The sequence below is a fragment of the Tenrec ecaudatus genome, chromosome 2 (genome assembly GCF_050624435.1).
Source record: "Tenrec ecaudatus isolate mTenEca1 chromosome 2, mTenEca1.hap1, whole genome shotgun sequence".
NCBI classification, from domain to species: domain Eukaryota; kingdom Metazoa; phylum Chordata; class Mammalia; order Afrosoricida; family Tenrecidae; genus Tenrec; species Tenrec ecaudatus.
The window spans coordinates 302,601,528-302,621,058 of record NC_134531.1 but is presented as its reverse complement, the minus strand read 5'-3'; the positions used below and the strand labels follow the sequence as shown (position 1 = coordinate 302,621,058).

The following is a 19,531-nucleotide window of genomic DNA, read 5'->3' as shown; positions in this document are numbered from 1 at the left end:
GTGTAGTGATATGAAACAAAGGCAAACCAAAGCCAAAGTCAGTGCTATCGAGTCAGTTTTGACTCACAGCGACCCTGTAGCTAGAACAAGAGAGAACTGCCCCTGTGGGGTTCTGAGCCTCCCACTGTCCACGTGCGCGTACACACACACCCACCACAGCCACCACCCCTACGTCAAGCCAAAGCAGCACACACTGCACACATTGAAATCGCACTGTGTACAAGTTCTGAGAGGTAATATAAAGGTTATGGAGAATCTTAAAACACAGTTCTTTTTCTCAGCTTATCTGAGTTAGAAAAATGAGTAAGAGACCAGCCTCGCATTTTGCAAAATCACTGCTTTAGTTTATACTTTGCATGCCTGTGAGGATCTTGTTGCTACCCCAAAACTCAAGGCCATTGATCGGTTCCAATACCTAACGACCCTACACAGCAGAGCAGAACTGGCTCCAAAGCCTTCCCAAGCTACGACTTTTGGGGATGCCCACTACCATTCGTTCCTCCCTCAGGGCTGCTGGCGGGCTCACACTGCTGCCTCTGAGTCAGTGGTAGCGTTTAACCACAGGTCCACCAATACGGAAGAATCAACCTGAGAACAACAGGTTTGGGGTGTGTGTGTGTGTGTGCGCACACGTGCATGTGCGCGGGAGGAGGAGTGGGGAGGGTGGGGGGAAGGGGGCGGGGATGAGCAAGGAAGACCACCTAGAGGAACTGATGGGTCAACTGCGATAAAACAATAAATGTGATTTGTTCCAGTTTTCAATATTTTCTGCTTTCTTTTCCATTGACGTTTTTTCTGTTTCATTCTGTTGTTGTTGCGTTGTTTTATTGCTTTGATTTTGTATGTTTTTTCTGTACCTGGAATCCAGGATAGGTAAATTTATAAAGATAGTTACTGAATTATTCGTTTCCTAGGGGCGTGGCAGAAGGCCTGGTAGCATAAGGTTATGTTATGTAATGTAATGTTATGTAATGTAAAGTTATGCTAACCATCATCCACCGGCAGGAGAAAGACAAGACTTCCTACTCTTATAAATAGTTACGGTCTTAGAAACCCCCCGGGTCAGTTCTGTCTTGTCCCCTTCATAACTGCGAGTCAGGATTCACTTGGTAGAGGTGGGTTTGGGTTGTGTTTTGAGGGGCGTGGCAGGGCAAGTTGGCAGGAAATGAAGAGCTAACAATAATGCGCGCCAGGAAGAAGAAATGTCCTAACCTTGAGTGCGGTGACGACTGCGCAACACTTGGACGAAGATTGAATTATTGAAATGCAAGATAGGTGCATGACAAGCCAATAACCCTGCGAAAAAATTCAATAAACAAAATGACCAAACAAAAATAATCAGAATGTTCACTCATTATGAAGCGTGTAATCAGCACCACTTAATAACGTGTGTAAAATGGTGTACAAACGTACGCTGAAACCACAACAGGCCATTTTTAATAAGAAAGAAAGACCTGTGGCTGCCCATGCAACACGGGAGGAAATGGAAGGGCACGAGGGTGGTCCGAGGAAGAGTGTGCTGACTCCCGGACTTCAGAAGGAAGGCGAGGACGGGTCAGGGCAGCCTCCCACTCCGCCCCAGCTATGTCTCCTGCTCAGAAGGTCCATCTTGAGATGAAGAACAAAGAGAGCTTCAAAATGTAAAAACAGTAACTGCTTTAAAGGGGCAGCGGGGCATGATCAGACTTGCTCTTCAGGAACCCAGACTGCAGAGAGTGCATCGAGAAAGGAAGAGAGTCCGCCTGGCGCGCCTTTGCACTGGGACAGAAGAGAGACAGTGGGCGCAGAGTCGGGAGATGATGGGGGCAAACGAAAGGACGGCCCAGAGAAAATGGACGAGAGGAACCTCTACAATGAGGTGGGAGATGGTGATAATCACTGACGAAAGAAACCCCGCAGGAGAGGCAGATCTGCGAGGAGGAGATCGGGAGGTCCGCTTTGAGTGCCTGGAATTACGGAAAGCTGGGGCAACCCGATCTGGATCAAGTGAACTTTCCAAGTTCAATGAGATGATCTCAAAATATCCTTCCGACTCTCCGTTTAAAGTCAGAGATTTCTAGATTGCCGAAGAATGATGCTAAGGAACAACTGCCTTTAGAAAAATATTTTTGTAAAAGTAACCGTAGATTTTTAAAATATACTATTTATTTAAAGAATGTACTCTGAGGCAATGCTTTTGAAATGTTTGCTCGGAGTAACTGCTTGCATAGGCGTAGATAACATGAACATCTCACGTGTGAAGAACATTCAGCATTTCAAAAATTGGACAATACAGGGTGTAGTATAACACTGATGAAACACACAACTTCCCTCTAGCTCTTTAATGCTTCCTCCCCCCACCCCCACTATCATGACCCCAATTCTACCTTACAAATCCGGCTAGACCATCCGGCTAGACCAGAGCATGAACTCTGTTACAGAGAAGAGCTAGAAACATAGGGAATCAGAACAGATAAACCCCGCAGGACCAATAATGAGAGTAGTGATACCAGGAGGGTAGAGGGAAGGTGAGAGGAGAAAAAGGAAACTGCTCACATGATCAACATATAACCCACCCATCCCCTGCCCCAGGGGGACAAACAACAGAAAAGTGGGTGAAGGGAGACAGCAGATTATGTGAGATATGAAAATATTAATAATTCATAATTTATCAGTAATGCATGAGGGAGGGAGGGTGGTTGTGGTCATTACATAATCTGGTGTCAATTTGAGGCTTATGAGTGAAGGAGGGGAGTCTAGTCTGTCAATAGGATTATAACAAATGAGACCTCTGTGTGGGCATGGCTTTCTCCTGAGAACTCTGGTTTTTTAAAAATTGGACAATCAAGGTACAACCTTCCAACCTAATATGTCTACATGGATTCTTCCATTTCAGAGTGAATCCATCGATTTTATATCAATTCATCACCACTAGCTGCCATAAACTAGCTTTCCTGACGATCTGTGGAAATCTTTAGCTCCTGTAAGCCGAAAACCCCTCCCCTCCCATCTTCCACTTTGTCCTGCTCCCGCCCAGGAGCCACAAAGGACCACATCCCTATGCCTAAAGCCCAGAACCCCAGAATCTTCACACTGAACGATTCGCCAGGTTGTGCGATTCACAGACTTCCACAGCCTAGTCCTTACGACTCCAGGAAGCGATCCACGTGCTCACCCACAATTTAATAATAAATCCTTCTACTAAGGTACACCATTTCAGAACAATTGGAATATTAGCCCTTACATCTAAACAATAGTTGTTATGGGTTGAATTGTGTCCGCTGAACATCCATGTTGTAAATCCTAACTTTTATGCCAGTGAATATAATCCCTTTTGGGAACTCGGTTTTATCTGCTATGTTAATGAGGCCGTGCCAGTGTTTGGTGTGTCTTAGCTCAGTCACTGTTGTGATAAAAGGAACAGGCTGGGCACAGAGGAAGACGGGCAGATTGCAGCTCTCTGAAATGAAGACTCCCAGGAGGGCCAGCCAGAAAATCTGACACAAGACCTTTTCCTCCAGAGCACTGAGAGCCTTCCTCCAGCGCTGGTGCCCTGGACCGAGACCTCCAGCCTCATTCGGGGAGCCCTGGTGGCACTGTGGATATGCGTTGGGTCGCTGACCATAACGTCAGTAGTTTGAAAACACCAGTCGCTCTGTGGGAGAACGATGGGGTTTTCTCTTCATGTAAAGAGTTACAGTCTTGGAAACTCACCTGGGGCAGTTATACCCTGTCCTATACCCAAAAAAAAGAACCTACAATGTCATTGCACCATTGCTGACTCACAACAACACCCTGTGGGTTTTCAAGACTACAACTGTCTACATAAGCAGAAAGCCCAGTCTTCCACCTGCAGAGATGTTGGTGAATTAGAACAGCCAACCATGTAGATCCCAGCCCAACACATAACCACTACACCACCAAGGACACCCTGCTCATAGAGTTGCTATAAGCCAACTCACCTTGTCCTATAGGGTCTCTCTTTTTTTAATACTTTTATTGGTGGCTGTTACATCTCTTATCACAATCCATACATTCATCCAGTGTGTCCAGCACATTTGCACATATACCACCATCATCATTTTCAAAGCATTCTCTTCCCACTTGGGCCCCTGACACCAGCTACCCCTTGTCCTATAGAGTCTCTGTAAGTTGAAAGTGAGGTGTTTTTTTCGTGAGCCTCATTAAACTATGAGAAAATTAAGCTCAGGTCATTAAAGTCACCACTTGTGGAACTTCTTGCTACAGTAGCACTAAGAACACAAGACAACAGTCTACCTTCTCTATAAACCGGAAATCTGCTTTCTTCTCCAAGAAAGAGAGAAGGCTGCCTCCTGAGGAGGCCAGACAGTCAGCAAGCTCAGCGGCTGGGGTGGTAGTCTGGAAGGGTGGAGTCCTCAGGAGGGGAAAGGGCATTTGGGACTTACCCACAGGCCTGGTCATCGCAAGTACTGGCAAGGAACTAGAGATGCGCCATTAACTTGGGGCTCGGTCTTGGAGTAAGTATGACAGACAACATCTATGCTGCCAAACATGAACTCAGGGGAACCGAGACACTCACCGGCTGCCAGTTTCCTTTGTGTAAGTCATTTTCTAAGGAAAACAGAAAGATTTTTTTAAAGACTATGTTTTTTAAAGACAATTATTAGACAGTAAATGAAACTTATTGCAAAGGAACATGAGATTCTTAGCAATATAGAATTCTTCATGTTACTAGTATCCATGATCAAACAAATGGTTATGATAAGGTACTAAGTATGCTTTGGAAATATCTCAACACTCAGCCTCTGTTTCTGTGCCCACAAATTCCTGTGCCCTCACTTACATGGGCACAGATTAACAATTCTTAACTGCTAACCATTCCAAAATATGTCCATGAATTAGAGACTAACATGCGTGGGTTTAGAATCAGTTATTATGTCGTGTGACACATTTATAGTAACTTATCCTGTAACAATATGCTGTTGTTGTTGTTGTTGTGTGCCAGTGAGTCCATTCTGACTCATCACGATCCTCTGCAAAACAGAAGAAACACTGCCCGGGCCTGTGCCATCCTCACAATTGCTCTGATGTTTGATCCCATCCACGCAGCCACTGTGTAACCCGTCTTGTCCTCCGCTGTCTGGCTGTCCCCCCACTTTACCAAGCATGGCATCCTTCTCTAGGGACTCATTCTCACTAAACTCACTGCCCTTCAGTGGATTCTGGCAACTCCACAGGGCAGGTTTCTGAGGACCCCGGGGCCTCAGAGACGGTACTCTTGATGGAAGTAGACAGCTTCCCCCATTGTCGGCCTGTAGGGACCGGCATCTCCTAACTGCATGTCTGAAAAACGGGAGATGAAGTTTTGTTCGGCTTGCCTCTTAATTGCATTTCTCCCAAGAGACAGATCTGGGTGGGGTTTTTTTGGGGGGGGGAGGGGACAGTCACGGGACTTTCAATATTCTTCACCAGCAACAAAATTCACATGGATAAAATAAAGGATTCTGCCTATTTCTCAAAAAACCAAGCCAAATAATAAAGTATATCAAGAATGACATTATTCATGTGGGATATCCCAATGCACGTAGTCCCCAAGTTTCTTCTAAAGAGTTTTGTGGTGAGGTCAATCTGATGAAAAGAGCCTTAACTTAGACTCCTCAGACTTGGCTTCAAGTTCTCTTTCACCTCCTTTAACCATAAGAGTGTAAGCACCCCGCCATACAGTTGATTCCAGCTCACAGTGATCTTACAGGATGGCGGAGAACTGCCCCTTTGGGTTTCCAAGACTTTAAATATTTATGGGAACAGAAAGACTCATCTTTCTTCCTTGGTTCAACAGGTGGGTTTGAACCACTGAATTTTTGATTGGTCACCAGGATTTCTCTGTAAGAGGAGAGGCAAATCTTAAAACCTTTCCAACACGGGGCCTCAGTTTCCACATCTATAAAATGGATATTTATAAAATAGATATTTATTAATAACTTGCTGTTCTTCTTACTCGGCAGACTCTCCTGGAGTAAGTTCAACCTCTCTTAGCATTTCAAATACGACCTCAAGACGGAATATTCCTAAAGCTACATTTAAGACCCAGATTACTCTTCCTGCTTGAACCCCGAATATCACCAATCCATTTTCACACAAGCAGCTCAAATCAGTACATTCAGAATGAACTAATTTTTCCCATCACCATCTGAAAAGCTGATTCTCTGCCTGTATTCTGAGAGGTGCCTTAGGCACCCTTCACTCGACAGCCCCGACCTGGTCTATTGCAAAAATGCTCCACCCACATTTTTAATACCAGGCAAGCACTGCTGTATTACTCGCTTTACAATAGCATCATGCCATTTTTAACATGTTTTTAACGTGTTGTTGGTTAGCATGACACATGTACAGAAATATCTCCTGGTGGCTGGGAGCAGATGGCAAACAAACACAGAAGGCATGTGTTACTGGTATAAAAATAAGCTAATCTTCTTTCCTACTTTGCCTCACCGGCTAACAAGGCTTTCTCCGTATCTCTCTCACCGCCATCGAGTAAATGCTGTGAGTTTCCAACACTGCAACTGTGTCCAGGAGTAGAAAACCCAGTCTCTCTCCCTCAGAGCTGCTGGTGGTTTTGAACTGCTGACCATGCAGACCGCAGTCTAACACGTAACCATTGCACCAAAAATGTGCTCACCTACTTGCTTTTCTAGTCTTTTCACTCATCACTCCTAGTCTACCCTTCTGATAAACTATCCCCATGTAGCTCCCTCTAAACACTTGGCTCATCCGTTCCCTGGCCTGGAATGGCCATCACCAACTCTTCCTCTTTGGCTAACTCTTACTCACCATTTAAAATCAAATTCAGATGACATCATTCCCTTTGCCTGTATGTTCTATGAAATAGCCGTTGGACGTAAAACTCGTGAGCCTTCAAATCCCAACTTGAGAAAAGTTCCACTTTTAAGGGCCACTGCCAACGTAACATCCCAACCAACCATTGCGACAGCAATAGTAACAGAAACCAGTTGCCATCAAGTCGATTCCAACTCCCGGACCTCCCTAGGGTGTGTCGGAGTAGAACGCCTCGTGGCAACCCTGTCAGGCACAGGAGAAAGCAGTTCGTGGCTATGACCTTTTGAAGTTAGATCAGCGGGCTTTCTTCCGGGATGCCTCGGGAGAGGTTCAAATTGCCTGCTTTTGGAATAGTAGCCTAGCTCATAATTAAAGAACTCTACAGTCCTCCTCCGTCACATATCTTTATGCCCCATCTACATCATATAACTTTGTAGTCCATCATCTTTCCCCATCCAAGAACTCCATAGTAATTCTACATTATGCATATTTATGCCCCATCCACATCAGATAGATCTGCATTTCATCGGTTGAGTGGCACTGGTGATGTAAATACGAATGTACATATTTATGTATGAATACATACATTAAACAGACTGCAATTTATAAAACTGGAAATGATAGCTAAGGGAAATCTAATGGTCTGGGGAAAGAACATAGGTTTTGTCAAAAAAAAATCCGGGTTTGCCTCTATCGCATATATTTGGTATACTTATATACAGTTAAAAATTACGATACTTAATTTCCCTTACTGAAAATTACCACATAATTATAAGGTTGCTGTTTATTAAACATGCTGAGCAGTCGGAGGGGGCAGAGCGGGTGGGTTTAGGGGGAAAAAAACATGCTGATATAACATGTTTAGTAGGCTAAGCACGGGTCGTGTAGTGAGCTACTACTAACTGCAAGGTCAGCGGTTCAAAACCACCAACTGCACTGTGGAAGAAAATGAGGCTGTCTGCCCTGCAAAACTTGACCGCCTTGGAAACCCAAAGAGGCAGTTCCACTCTGTCCTCTAAGCCTGCCAGGCGGCAGAGCTGACTCGGTGGCAGGGAGTTGCTTTGGGAGCTGAGGACATGGCAGACAATGAATAAATAAACGGTCCCCATTAATGCAGAGGACTTCTTAATGACAGGAAAAGTAGCCAGTGCTTTGGGTTAAAATGTGAGGCAGCATAAGTAAATTATTTCAAAGGCCTATACACGTTCAAAACCTGCATTCCTTCATAAGCCTGGAAGTTTGCTTTGGGTTCACCGGAGTCTATCACTCTATCCATGTTTATCAGTCTGTCTATGTCTATCAGTCCATCCATGTTTATCAGTCTATGTCTATCAGTCCATCCATGTTTATCAGTCTGTCTATGTCTATCAGTCTATCCATGTTTATCAGTCTGTCTATGTTTATCAGTCCATCCATGTTTATCAGTCTATGTCTATCAGTCCATCCATGCTTATCAGTCTGTCTATGTTTATTAGTCTATCCATGTCTATCGGTCTGGTCTAGCCATGTCTATCGGTCTATCCATGTTTATCAGTCTGTCTATGTCTATCAGTCCATCCATGTTTATCAGTCTGTCTAGGTCTATCAGTCCATCCATGTTTATCAGTCTGTCTATGTCTATCAGTCCATCCATGTTTATCAGTCAGTCTATGTCTATCAGTCTATCCATGTTTATCAGTCTATGTTTATCAGTCCATCCATGTTTATCAGTCTGTCTATGTCTATCAGTCCATCCATGTTTATCAGTCTGTCTATGTCTATCAGTCCATCCATGTTTATCAGTCTGTCTATGTCTATCAGTCTATCCATGTTTATCAGTCTGTCTATGTCTATCAGTCCATCCATGTTTATCAGTCTGTCTATGTCTATCAGTCTATCCATGTTTATCAGTCTATCCATTCTTTCCACTGGAACCCGGCAGCACAGTGAGCTCCACACCTGGCTGCTCACCTCAAAGTCAGCAGTCAGAAAGCACCCGCTGCTCTGAGGGAGAAAGATGAGATTCTATTCCCATAAAGATGTACAACCTCGGAAACTCAAGAGAGTGATTCTGCTCTGTCTGACAGGGTCAAATGGAGTAGGAATTAACGGTAGTGTTGAGTTTTTGAGAGACTTTTACTCATTGGGCTATATGCTATATCTTAATTAAAGTCACAAGTGTTCAGACTGAGTTAATAATACACAAAACTTGGCAGAACTATTTGATTCTCACAGATTTGCTGGGTATTGTTTCCAGATATTTCCATTTACCAATGAGGCTGAGGTTCTAACCTGTTTTAGCAAGGTTTCTAATTTTAGTATATGTGCTGCCGAAGCGAGCACAGCAAGGTTTCTTTAAAAGGCCAGAGCTAAGGACTCAAAGCCTAGGTCATTCCCTGGAGCGGCTCACTTGGACAGTAAATTCAATGAAAAATAATCCAGGGATTCGTCATTTGATGCCCTGTAGTTCGGGCCGCATTGTGGAAAGGCATTTATACAATAGCCCATCCATTCCTTCTCTTGTTATAGAACTTACCTTCATGATTAAAATCCGATGCTCTGGAGATTGACTGAAATGTGTGCCCATTTCAAATATACTTGTGACTCCATCCTCGCACAAATTTGTCCAGTGAGGGTATTCCTCAGGCCCAGGAAGTCGATCCCAAAAGGTCCTGAAAGCTTCCCACACAGCTTCCTGACACACTGGGGGGGTGGGGGGGACAAAAGGAAAGAGGTGTGTTTCTGCACAGTTATAAGCTGGGAGCTCAAAATAGTGGAATGTTAGAAGACCTGAAGAGCCCCCAGTAAAATGATGTTTTAGAAAAGGAGAGATCAAGGTGCTGGGACAGTGCTTGGCCCTCGGCCCTCGGTGCATTCCATGCTTCCAGCCAGGGACAACGTGCCCGACCTCCATCCCTCCGTTCAGATTTTCAGACAGGCACTCCGGGGTGCTGGGATGAAACCATGTCATGGAATCAGAAAAACAAACCAAAAATAAGCAGTTATATTTTAAGCTGCAAGTTTTATGCTTGTTTACTGTAAAACAGAACACAACTGAAATAAATGTTTGAATTAAAAACTAAATCAATTCATTAATACAGAGGACTTTTTAATGACAGGAAAAATAGCCAGTGCTTTGGGTTAAAATGTGAGGCAGCATAAGTAAATTATTTCAAAGGCCTATACACGTTCAAAACCTGCATTCCTTCATAAGCCTGGAAGTTTGCTTTGGGTTCACCCGAGTCTATCACTCTATCCATGTTTATCAGTCTGTCTATGTCTATCAGTCCATCCATGTTTATCAGTCTGTCTATGTCTATCAGTCCATCCATGTTTATCAGTCTGTCTATGTCTATTAGTCCATCCATGTTTATCAGTCTATCCATGTTTATCGGTCTATCCATTCTTTCCGCTGGAACCCGACTCCCTTGAGACATCCTTGCCCACACCACCCCTTCTGGAGGGACTTCTGAATGATTCTCGGTCACAAGTCTGGTGTAAGCTTTTCAGACCGAAGAGAAGGAGTATTCCTCATTCCTTTGGGAGGGGAGTTGATTCGCCTCCTAATGAGCAGGGAGGTTTCTCCCGCTTAAAAAAATCCATCTTTATGATTTTCAAAAGTGAAGCTTACGTGAGTATACTGCATGCAACCCAGCACATTTATTTAACAGTTCTATGATTTTTAACCTTATTGATACTAACAGCTGTTTTAAGTTAACTTCTCAAAATACCAATTTCTCAGTCTTTCAAAGTGTCTTGGAAAAGAAATAATGATATGCCCGTATTGCTCTGTAAACAGCCTAGAGCTTTTTTTACCAAAATACAGTGACATCCTGCACTGCTTCACCTCCTCTGAAAACATTTGATCACTCATAAACAAGGGGGAGTACAAAGCTTTCCTGAGAGCACATGTCGCTGGGGTTAGGTATCATCGTGTCTGTCCTGACTCAGGGCAGCCCTATGGACAAGAGAGTGCAGCTCTCGCCCGGCCTCACCATCGCTGTGAGGGCTGAGCCCAGGCTCGCCGTCATGGGGTCCGTCCATCTTTCTCTTCTTCCGTCCACTTTACCAGGCATGGTGTCCTTCTTCAGGGACTAGTCTCTCCTGGTAACATGGCCAAAGCACACGAGACAAAGTCTCACCATGCTGGATTATAAAAGCATTCTGGTGTCCTTCCAACATGGAAATATTTATTCCCTTGCAGCCTGTGTCCTTTCGATATGCGCTGCCAGCCCCACAGTTCAAATGCATGCGACCATCTGCGGTCTTCGCTGGTCGGCTGCAGTGAGGGAACTGTCAAATAGCCGGGGCTCAGGTCGGGCGCACCTTAGTTTTCAAAGTGGCATCCTTGCTCTTCACCACTTTAAAGATATCTCATCCAGCAGATTCATTCGATGCAATATCTCGTTTCATTTCTTGGCCGCTGCTTCCAAGGACACCGACCGTGAATTCAAATAAAACGCAGTCCTTGCGAGCTGGTCAGGTGCAGTACAGCACTTATGAAACATACAACTTTGCTCTAGTTCTTGGATGCTTCCTCCCATCCACTCGCTACTATCATGATACCAATTTACCTTAAAAATCCGGCGAGACCAGAGCATGTACACTGGGTCAGATCAGAGCTGGAAACACAGGGAATATAAGACAGATAAACCCCTCCGGACCAATAATGAGAATAGCGATACCCGGAAGGTAAGGGGAAGAAGATGCAGGGAGAGAGGGGGAACCGATCACAATGATCTACCTATAACCTCCTCCCAGGGGGATACACAACAGAAAAGTGGGTGAAGGGAGACATCGGTCAGTGTAAGACACTAAAAAGTAATGATAATTTACAAATTATCAAGGGTTCATGAGGGAGGGAAAGGAGAGGAGAGGGGGGGCGATGAGGAGCTGATACCAAGGGCTCAAGTAGAAAAAAATGTTTTGAAAATGATGATGGCAACATATGTACACGTGTGCTTGCCACAATGGATGGATGTATGGATTGTGATAAGAGCTGTAAGAGCCCCCAATAAAAATGATTGTTAAATAAACATTCAGATCTTGACAGCTTCAATTTTTCTCTGTTTTTCGAGGAGTCGTCTGTTGGACCAGTTGTGAGGATTTGGGTTTCCTTATATTGAGTTGTCATCCACACTGAAGGCTGCCGTCTTTGATCTACATCAGCAAGCGCTTCAAGTCCTCAGTTTCACCAAGCAAGTTTGTCTCCTCTGCATGTTGCAGATTGTTAATACGCCTTCCTCCTATCCTAATGCCAATTTATTCTTCGTACAGCCCCGTTTTCTGAATATTTTCTCAGCATACTGAACAAATCTGATGAAATGATGTAGCCCTGCCACACCTATCCTGATTTTAAAATCGCACAGTAATACCCTATTCCTTTTTATCTGTGCACAGTTTCCACAGAAGCACAAGGTGTTCCGGAATTCCCACTCTTCTCCATTCTATCCATAGTTTGTTATGATCCACAAAGCCAATGCCTTTGAAAAGTTAATAAAACCGAAGCAAGCATCTTCCTTGACATTCTCTCTTTTCAGGCAAGAGTCGTCTTAAGTTAGACAATGTCCTTCTCTGAATCCAGCTTGAATATCTGCCAGCTCCCTCTCAATGTACTGCTACAACCACCTTTGAATAACCTTCAGCAAATTTTTACTTGCATGTAATATTAATAATATTTTTATAATGCTTCTGTAATCAAGACAATGTGGGTTCTCAACCTTTCTGATGACTAATACAGTTCCTCATGTTGTGGTGACCCCCAACCATAAAATTATTTTCGCTGCTACTTCATAACTGTAATTTTGCTACTGTTATAAATCATAATGTAAATAGCTGATATGCAGGATGTGTTTGCATTGTTACAAATAGAACATAATTAAAGCACAGTCATTAATCACAAAAACAATATGTAATTATATATTGTGAAATACTGATTTCTAATTACAAATAAATGAAATTTTGTCTTGAAGCATGGTGTAGCATGAGTAACAGTCTTAATATAAAAACAGTAAACTGCATTGCTACATTTTGTGACAATATGTGTAAAAAGTCAACGTCAATAACAACAGTAAACTACATTGCTACACTTTGCCACAGTATGTGTAAAAAGCCAACTTCAGTGTGAAGGTTGAGATGGCTTCTTTCTCATCAGATCAGCATATCTGCATGTGGCTGGATCTGTCTGGAGATGGACAGAAGGATGGTGTCACAGTTCCTGAGACCATAGGAAATATGTGAAAGGGTCGTTTGATTTCCCAAAAGGGATCACAATCCACAGGTTGAGAACCACTGTGCTAGAACAATTGATTATCTATATACAAAGTAAAATAAAATAACTTTAATCCATATCTCACACTATAGACAAAATTAACTCAAAATAGATCATTAGCCTAAATATACAACCTAAAACTATAAAATTTCTACAGGAAAAAAAAGACAAAGGAAAAAATCTTTGCGATCTTCGGTTAAGGAAATTTAGATACCAAAGCCTGATTTAATTAAAATCAAACATCTCAATTTTAAGAAAAAGAGAATCAAGACTTCACCAAAGAAAATATACAACTGACAAACTCATGAAAAAATGCCCAATACATCCCCTGACAGAGGTGGTCACAGGGAAGGGAAGGGAAGTCAACCAGGGTGCAGTAAGCACCAATGAAACACACACTATTCCTCTGCTCCCTTGAGGCTTCCTCACCCCCCACTACCATGACCCTAGTACTGCCTTTCACTGTGGGTTAGACTGGAGCATGCGCACAGGTACGGATGAGAGATGGGAGCTCATGATACATGGAATCCAGAAACAGGAATGGTATTAGAGATACCAGAGGAGTAGGGAGAAGGGGCTGAGGGTGGAGTAGGGGAGGAAGGGAGAACCGATCACAGTGATTGACACACAACTACACACACCCTTCCAGGGAGAGCAACAACATAAACCATGGGAGAAGGGAGACAGTGGTCAGTATAAGATATGAGAAGAATAATTTATACTCTATCAAGGTGTCATGAGGGGGAGGAAGAAAAGAAGAGCTGATAACAAGGGCTCAATAGAAAGTAAATATCTAGACAAGATGATGGCAACATATGCACAAATATGCCTGATGCAATTGATGTATGGATTGCAATCACAGTTGGAAGAGACCCTAATAAAATGATCTTTTAATTTTTAAAAATGCTCAATATTATTAATCATTTAAGAAGTGTTCATTTAAGTCACAATTTAACTATTCACAGCCACTAGAATGGCTAGATTTCAAAAGGCTGACCAGAGAGAGACAGGTTATACAGACCCTGTACAACAGAGGCACAAGAAACTAAATAAAATGCGTGGGTACCGGTAGCCTCAGCTTCAGAGGGAAAGATAGAGAATTGGATTCAGTACCAACTAAGCAAGCAAGGTGAATAAAAACACCAAGAAAGGAAACAAACAAGTGGATTATTGGCTGACATGTCATGGTGCATTGCTAGTGTAGTAGAGTCTGTGTTGGACTGTTGATCGCAGGTCAACAGATCAGAGACACCAGGCGCCCCTCAAGATAAAGTGGAGGTTTTCTGCTCCCGTAAACCGTGTGGACTTGGAAATCCACCGGGACATTACGATTCTGTCCAATAGGGTAGAGATGACTCAAAACAAACTCAATGGCGGTGAATTTGTTCATGAACCAGAAAACTTCAGGCATTATGTAGGTTGGCGGGAACTCCATCCATCTGTGAACCCCTTGGCTGGCAGAGGATGCCAATCCCACAGGATGATCTTCCCCACAGTCCACAGCCTTCTCCTCGCTGAGCCCTACCCTTGCCCAGGTTTCTCCCTCTTTTCTTTAACTTCCTTCCTTGGCTTTTTATACGTTCCTTGTCTGCTTTCTTTTTGCCTCTATTTTTCTTTTCTGTTTCTCTTTCCTTTGTTTCCTCTTATTTTTGTTTAGTTTTGTTTTGTCCTTTTTTAAAAATTCATTTTAGTTACTAACTCTTTTTTCTTGCTGGTTTGCTTTTGTTTCCCACCCACCCCACTTTTTTTGTTCGGAGTGGTGATGGTGGCATTGCTTGACTCTTCTCATAGAAGACAGCAGCTGTGCCCCCGGAGTCCAGCCATATTCATACCTTCTGCAAACCCACCTCCAGAGTGAATCCCACTAAACACTCAAGTCCCATCTCATCATCCATAGACAGTAGCCATTGCAGCCAAACCTGCCCTAGCCTGTGCTACACAACTATAAGCACACTCATAATCTCTACCACACTCATTAGGAGACAAGTCATCAATGTCTAAGCACACACCAATATACAATCATCAATGAAAGACAAATGCAAAAACACTGCAGTGTTTCAGACAACAGACAGATGCAGTTCAAATGAAGAAACGAAACAGAGTGGCTTCAACAAGTGACTGAAATGCCCAGTCGGAAGCTTCTGAGAAAGAAATTGCCGCCTGTGAGTGCAGAGTCCCACAGATTCAAGGTCAGCAGGAACATGGCAGGAAGCAGAAAGCTCATAGAGTTGGCAGGCCACATGGGCCATGCCCCGGGACTGGATGCAGAGCCAAGTACACAGGAAGGCAAAGAGGACCAGAAGATGGCTCGGTTCTTCACAGAATCTCTTGTAAAAAGGCTACTTGTCCTCGGGGACATACCGTATATACTCGTGTATAAGCCGAGTTTTTCAGCATAAAAAAATGTGCTGAAAAACTGGGGTTTGGTTTATACACGGGTCAGTGGTACCCCAATGAGGTGTAATATCTCGCTGCCCCCCCTCCCAGATAATGGGATGAGCGCCCATTATCTCACGGTGATTGTCATTTCTCCACTGTTCATTCAAAGCCCCGTTGACACTGCAGGGCTTTGAATGTTTGTTTACTCACATCTAGCCAATCAGAGCCGTCCTATGATGTGGATGCTCCAATTCACAGAAGCACCCTTAGTGATTAACTTACACCAGCAGCTGAACTGGTAAGGATGTGTCAGTGGCTGTGCTCCATCTCTCCCCTCTTGTCTCTGTGTTAATTCACATCCTGCATCCCCTGCCCACATGGACACCCCCCTTCCTCCCAGCTAACCCGTCGCGGGGGAGGGAAGTGGTGCGCATTACCATGAAAGTTCTTTTTCAAAGTCTTGTTTTGTTATCCTATTAGAAATGGATACTCTTGAACCAAAACAAAAAAGCCGGTCATATGAGGCTAGTTTCAAAATGAAGGGCGTGTCAAGAGTAGAAGAGAGCAATAACAATATTGCAAGTAGGGAATTCTGTGTTGACGAAAAGCAAGTGAGGGAGTGGCGGAAAATGAAGGCTGACCTGGAAAAGATTCCAAAATCTAAAAAAGCTCGTCATGGTTTAACGTCTTTTTATGGGGCTCTAGAGAGTGAATTGCATAAATGGATTATGGAGTGTCGTCAAAATGGTTACTGTGTAATATGCATGGGAATCCACATACGTGCTCTACAAATAGCTAAGGATGACAAATATAAAGCACCAGGCATTGAAAAATTTGCTGCGTCAACAGGATGGTGTACCCGCTTTGTGAATAGGTTTGGCCTACGTATATCTGAGACAAAGAACAAATATTTCCCATAAATTGCCACAAGACCTTGAAGAAAAAATTATGTCATTCCAGTCATTTATTATAAAACAAAGAAGGATTTATAATTATGACCTGGTAGATATTGGGAATATGTATGAAACTGCCATGACTTTTGATCTTCCAAGCAACAGAACTGTGGCAAGTTTAGGAGAAAAAAACATTTTTCTCAAAACCACAGGAAATGAAAAAAACGCTTTACAATTGTTCTATCATGTTTGGCTAATGGAACTAAGCTGCATCCTGTCATTATTTTTAAAAGAAAGACTTTGCCTAAAAAGGATCAATTTCCCACCAAGAATTACTGTGCATGCACATGTTAAAGGCTGGATGGATGAAGACGGAACCAAAAAATGGCTGGAAGAAATTTGGAACTGATGACCAGGAGCAGCCTTAATGAAAAAGCCATCGTTACTTGTTTGGGAATTGTTCAGAGCCCACCTATCAGATGAAATAAAAAAATTGGCAAAATCTAGTAAAGTCACTTTAGCCATTATTCCAGGTGGGCTTACATCTGTACTGCAACCTCTGGATGTATCTTTGAATAAGCCTTTTAAAGACCGTGTGCGAAGGATGTGGCATGAATGGATGTCATCTGGTCAAGCCTGACTAACAAAAGGAGGAAATCTCATGAAGCCTGACATAGTGTTAATAGCAAAGTGGGTTGGAGATGCATGGGAAGACATTCCAGAAGACATGGTGTGACGTACCTTCCAGAAATGTAGTATTAGTAATGCTATGGATGGCAGTGAAGACTGTGCTTTGTATGAAAATGACAGTAGTGATGGTGATGCCGGCGATCTCAGTGAGGACAGCGTCTATGATGACCTCACACCAGCTGAAGCGCTGCTTTGGGATATGGATGATGATGAGGAATCCAGTTTTGAAGGATTTTAACTCTTTACATTTTAGCTTAGTTGTTGATTGAGCTCAGGGAATAGTACTCATTGTTTTTGTTGAACCTCTTTTCCACTTACTGTGCTGGTTTACTAATGTTGAATGACTTGTCCTTTTATTTATGTTTTTTATTTAAAATAAATATTTAAATACATTACCCCACTGATGTCTCAGTTTTTAGTAATTTCATTTCATTTGTTTTGATTATAGAAACTCACCAATAGTTTCTGCATTTTCCACCCTAGGCTTATACTCGAGTCAATCAGTTTTTCTGGTTTCCTAGGTAATCATTAGGTACCTCCGCTTATACTCGGGTCAGCTTATATTTGAGTATAGATGGTAGGTCATTGTGATCAGTCCTCCCCTTCTCCCTACACCTTCCCCTTATCCTCCTGGTATGGCCACTCTCAATATTGGTCCTGAGGGATTTATCTGTCCTGGATTCCCTGTGTTTCTGCCACTATCATGACCCGTGAACAGGCTCTGGTCTAGACAGATTTGTAAGGTAGAATTAGCATCATGATAGCAGGGGTGGGGAGGAAGCATGAAAGAACCAGAGGAAAGCTGTACATTTGTTTCATCAGTGCTACACTGCACCCTGACTGGCCCATCTTCTCCCCATGACCCTTCTATAAGGAGATGCCCCATTGTTTACACATTGGCTTGGGGCCTCCACTCCGCACTCCCCACCTCATTCACATTATGATTTTTTTATCTGGGTGGGTCTTTGATGCCTAATACCTGATCCCATTGATACCTCATAATCACACAGGCTGGTGTGCTTCTTCCATGTGGAATTTCTGAGCTAGATGGCTGCTTGTTTATCTTCAATCTTTTAAGACCCCAGATGCTACCTTTTTTGGTAGCTGGGCACCATCAGCTTTCTTCACCACATTTGCTTATACACCCACTTTGTCTTCAGTGATCGTATCAGGAAGGTGAGCATCTCAAAGTGCTGGATTATTAGAACAAAGTGTTCTTGTGTTGATAGAGTACTTGAGTAGAGGGCCAATGTCCATCTGCTTCCTTAACACTAAACCTATAAGCATATGTACATTGATCTATTTCCCCATCGTCATATATAAATATATTTACATATGTACATGCCTGTATTTAGATCTCTATAAATGCCCTTTGCCTCCTAGTTCTTTCCTCTATTTCCTTTTACTTTCCTCTGGTCCCACTATCATGTTAAGCCTTCATTTGGGTTTCAGTAATTCCTCTCGGTTACATTGCCCTTGATCAAGCCTTACCAGACCCCCTACACCCTCCTCACCACTGATTTGGATCACTTGTTGTTTCCTTGTCCCTGGGTTTGTTAACACCACTTCCTTCCCCTCCCCCTCCCCCTCTCCCATGTGCCACCAGAACTGTCATCCCGTTGTTCTCTCTTCTGGCTTGTTTATCCTGCCTATCCCTTCCAGATAGACATGCAGAGACAATAACAAGACACAGCACAACAAAGCAATAGTAGAAAATAAAGCAATAGCTACAACAACAAAAAGTAATCCCTTCCATAGCATCTGCAGTTTGAAATAAAGTATTCCAGGGATGCTTTAAATTTTTGTTTGCTTTTTAAAATCATAGCTGTTGAATCTGTAAGAAGTGAAGCAAAATAATTAAAAAGCATAGCCATATTTTTTAAATGATTGGGTTATTTCCTCTTCACTACTTAATCATTAATATTGACCTATATAAAAATAATAATAGAAATAACATTTTATAAGTTATACATGTCATTTTAATTTTTATTCAATTACTTTCCTCTCTACACTCTTTGGACTTTTCCACTGTTAGTATATCATTGTGCTTTTTATATAAAATGCTAGGTAAAAGGAAGTGTATGGATGGCTTAGCAATGTTTCATAGTACCGAATTATAACCAAAAGATAAACACACTTTTAAAAAGTAATGAATTTTACTACTTTAATAAATAAGTATATAATATTCAGTGTGACATTTTTTATTCCATTTTAAAAGCACTTGCTCAGAGAAGGGAGTGGAGGAAGAAGAGGAAGAGGGAGATGCATAAGGAGAAGATAAAGCAGCAGCTCAGACTAAAGGTTCAGCTAGGTCACGGGAAGAAAATGTGAGTGTTTGATAAAACATGTGTTGACTGAGTGAATGAAAAAATGTATAAATGAATAAATCTCATTTCACTGTTGCTTAGTCGTTTAACTCCCGTTTAGTTTACTGGCGTCAACCCAGTATTTCAATTCTCATTGGCTCTTGAGCAGTTAAAATCAACGCTTGGGAGTTTCGTAAATGCGTACAGAATATTGT

The 19,531-nt window shown here is 42.7% G+C and overlaps 1 protein-coding gene across 1 annotated transcript in view; it reads right to left on the bottom strand.

The window, feature by feature from the left end:
* IMPG2 (interphotoreceptor matrix proteoglycan 2) overlaps positions 1–19,531 on the bottom strand; it is a 113,560-nt gene that overhangs the window by 91,694 nt on the left and 2,335 nt on the right. The window contains exons 3-4 of the mRNA XM_075542609.1: positions 9,314–9,480; positions 4,541–4,572 (exon numbers count right to left, since the gene is read on the bottom strand). Of these exons, the coding sequence (XP_075398724.1) occupies positions 4,541–4,572; positions 9,314–9,480 (199 nt within the window). The remainder of the gene's footprint in view (positions 1–4,540; positions 4,573–9,313; positions 9,481–19,531) is intronic.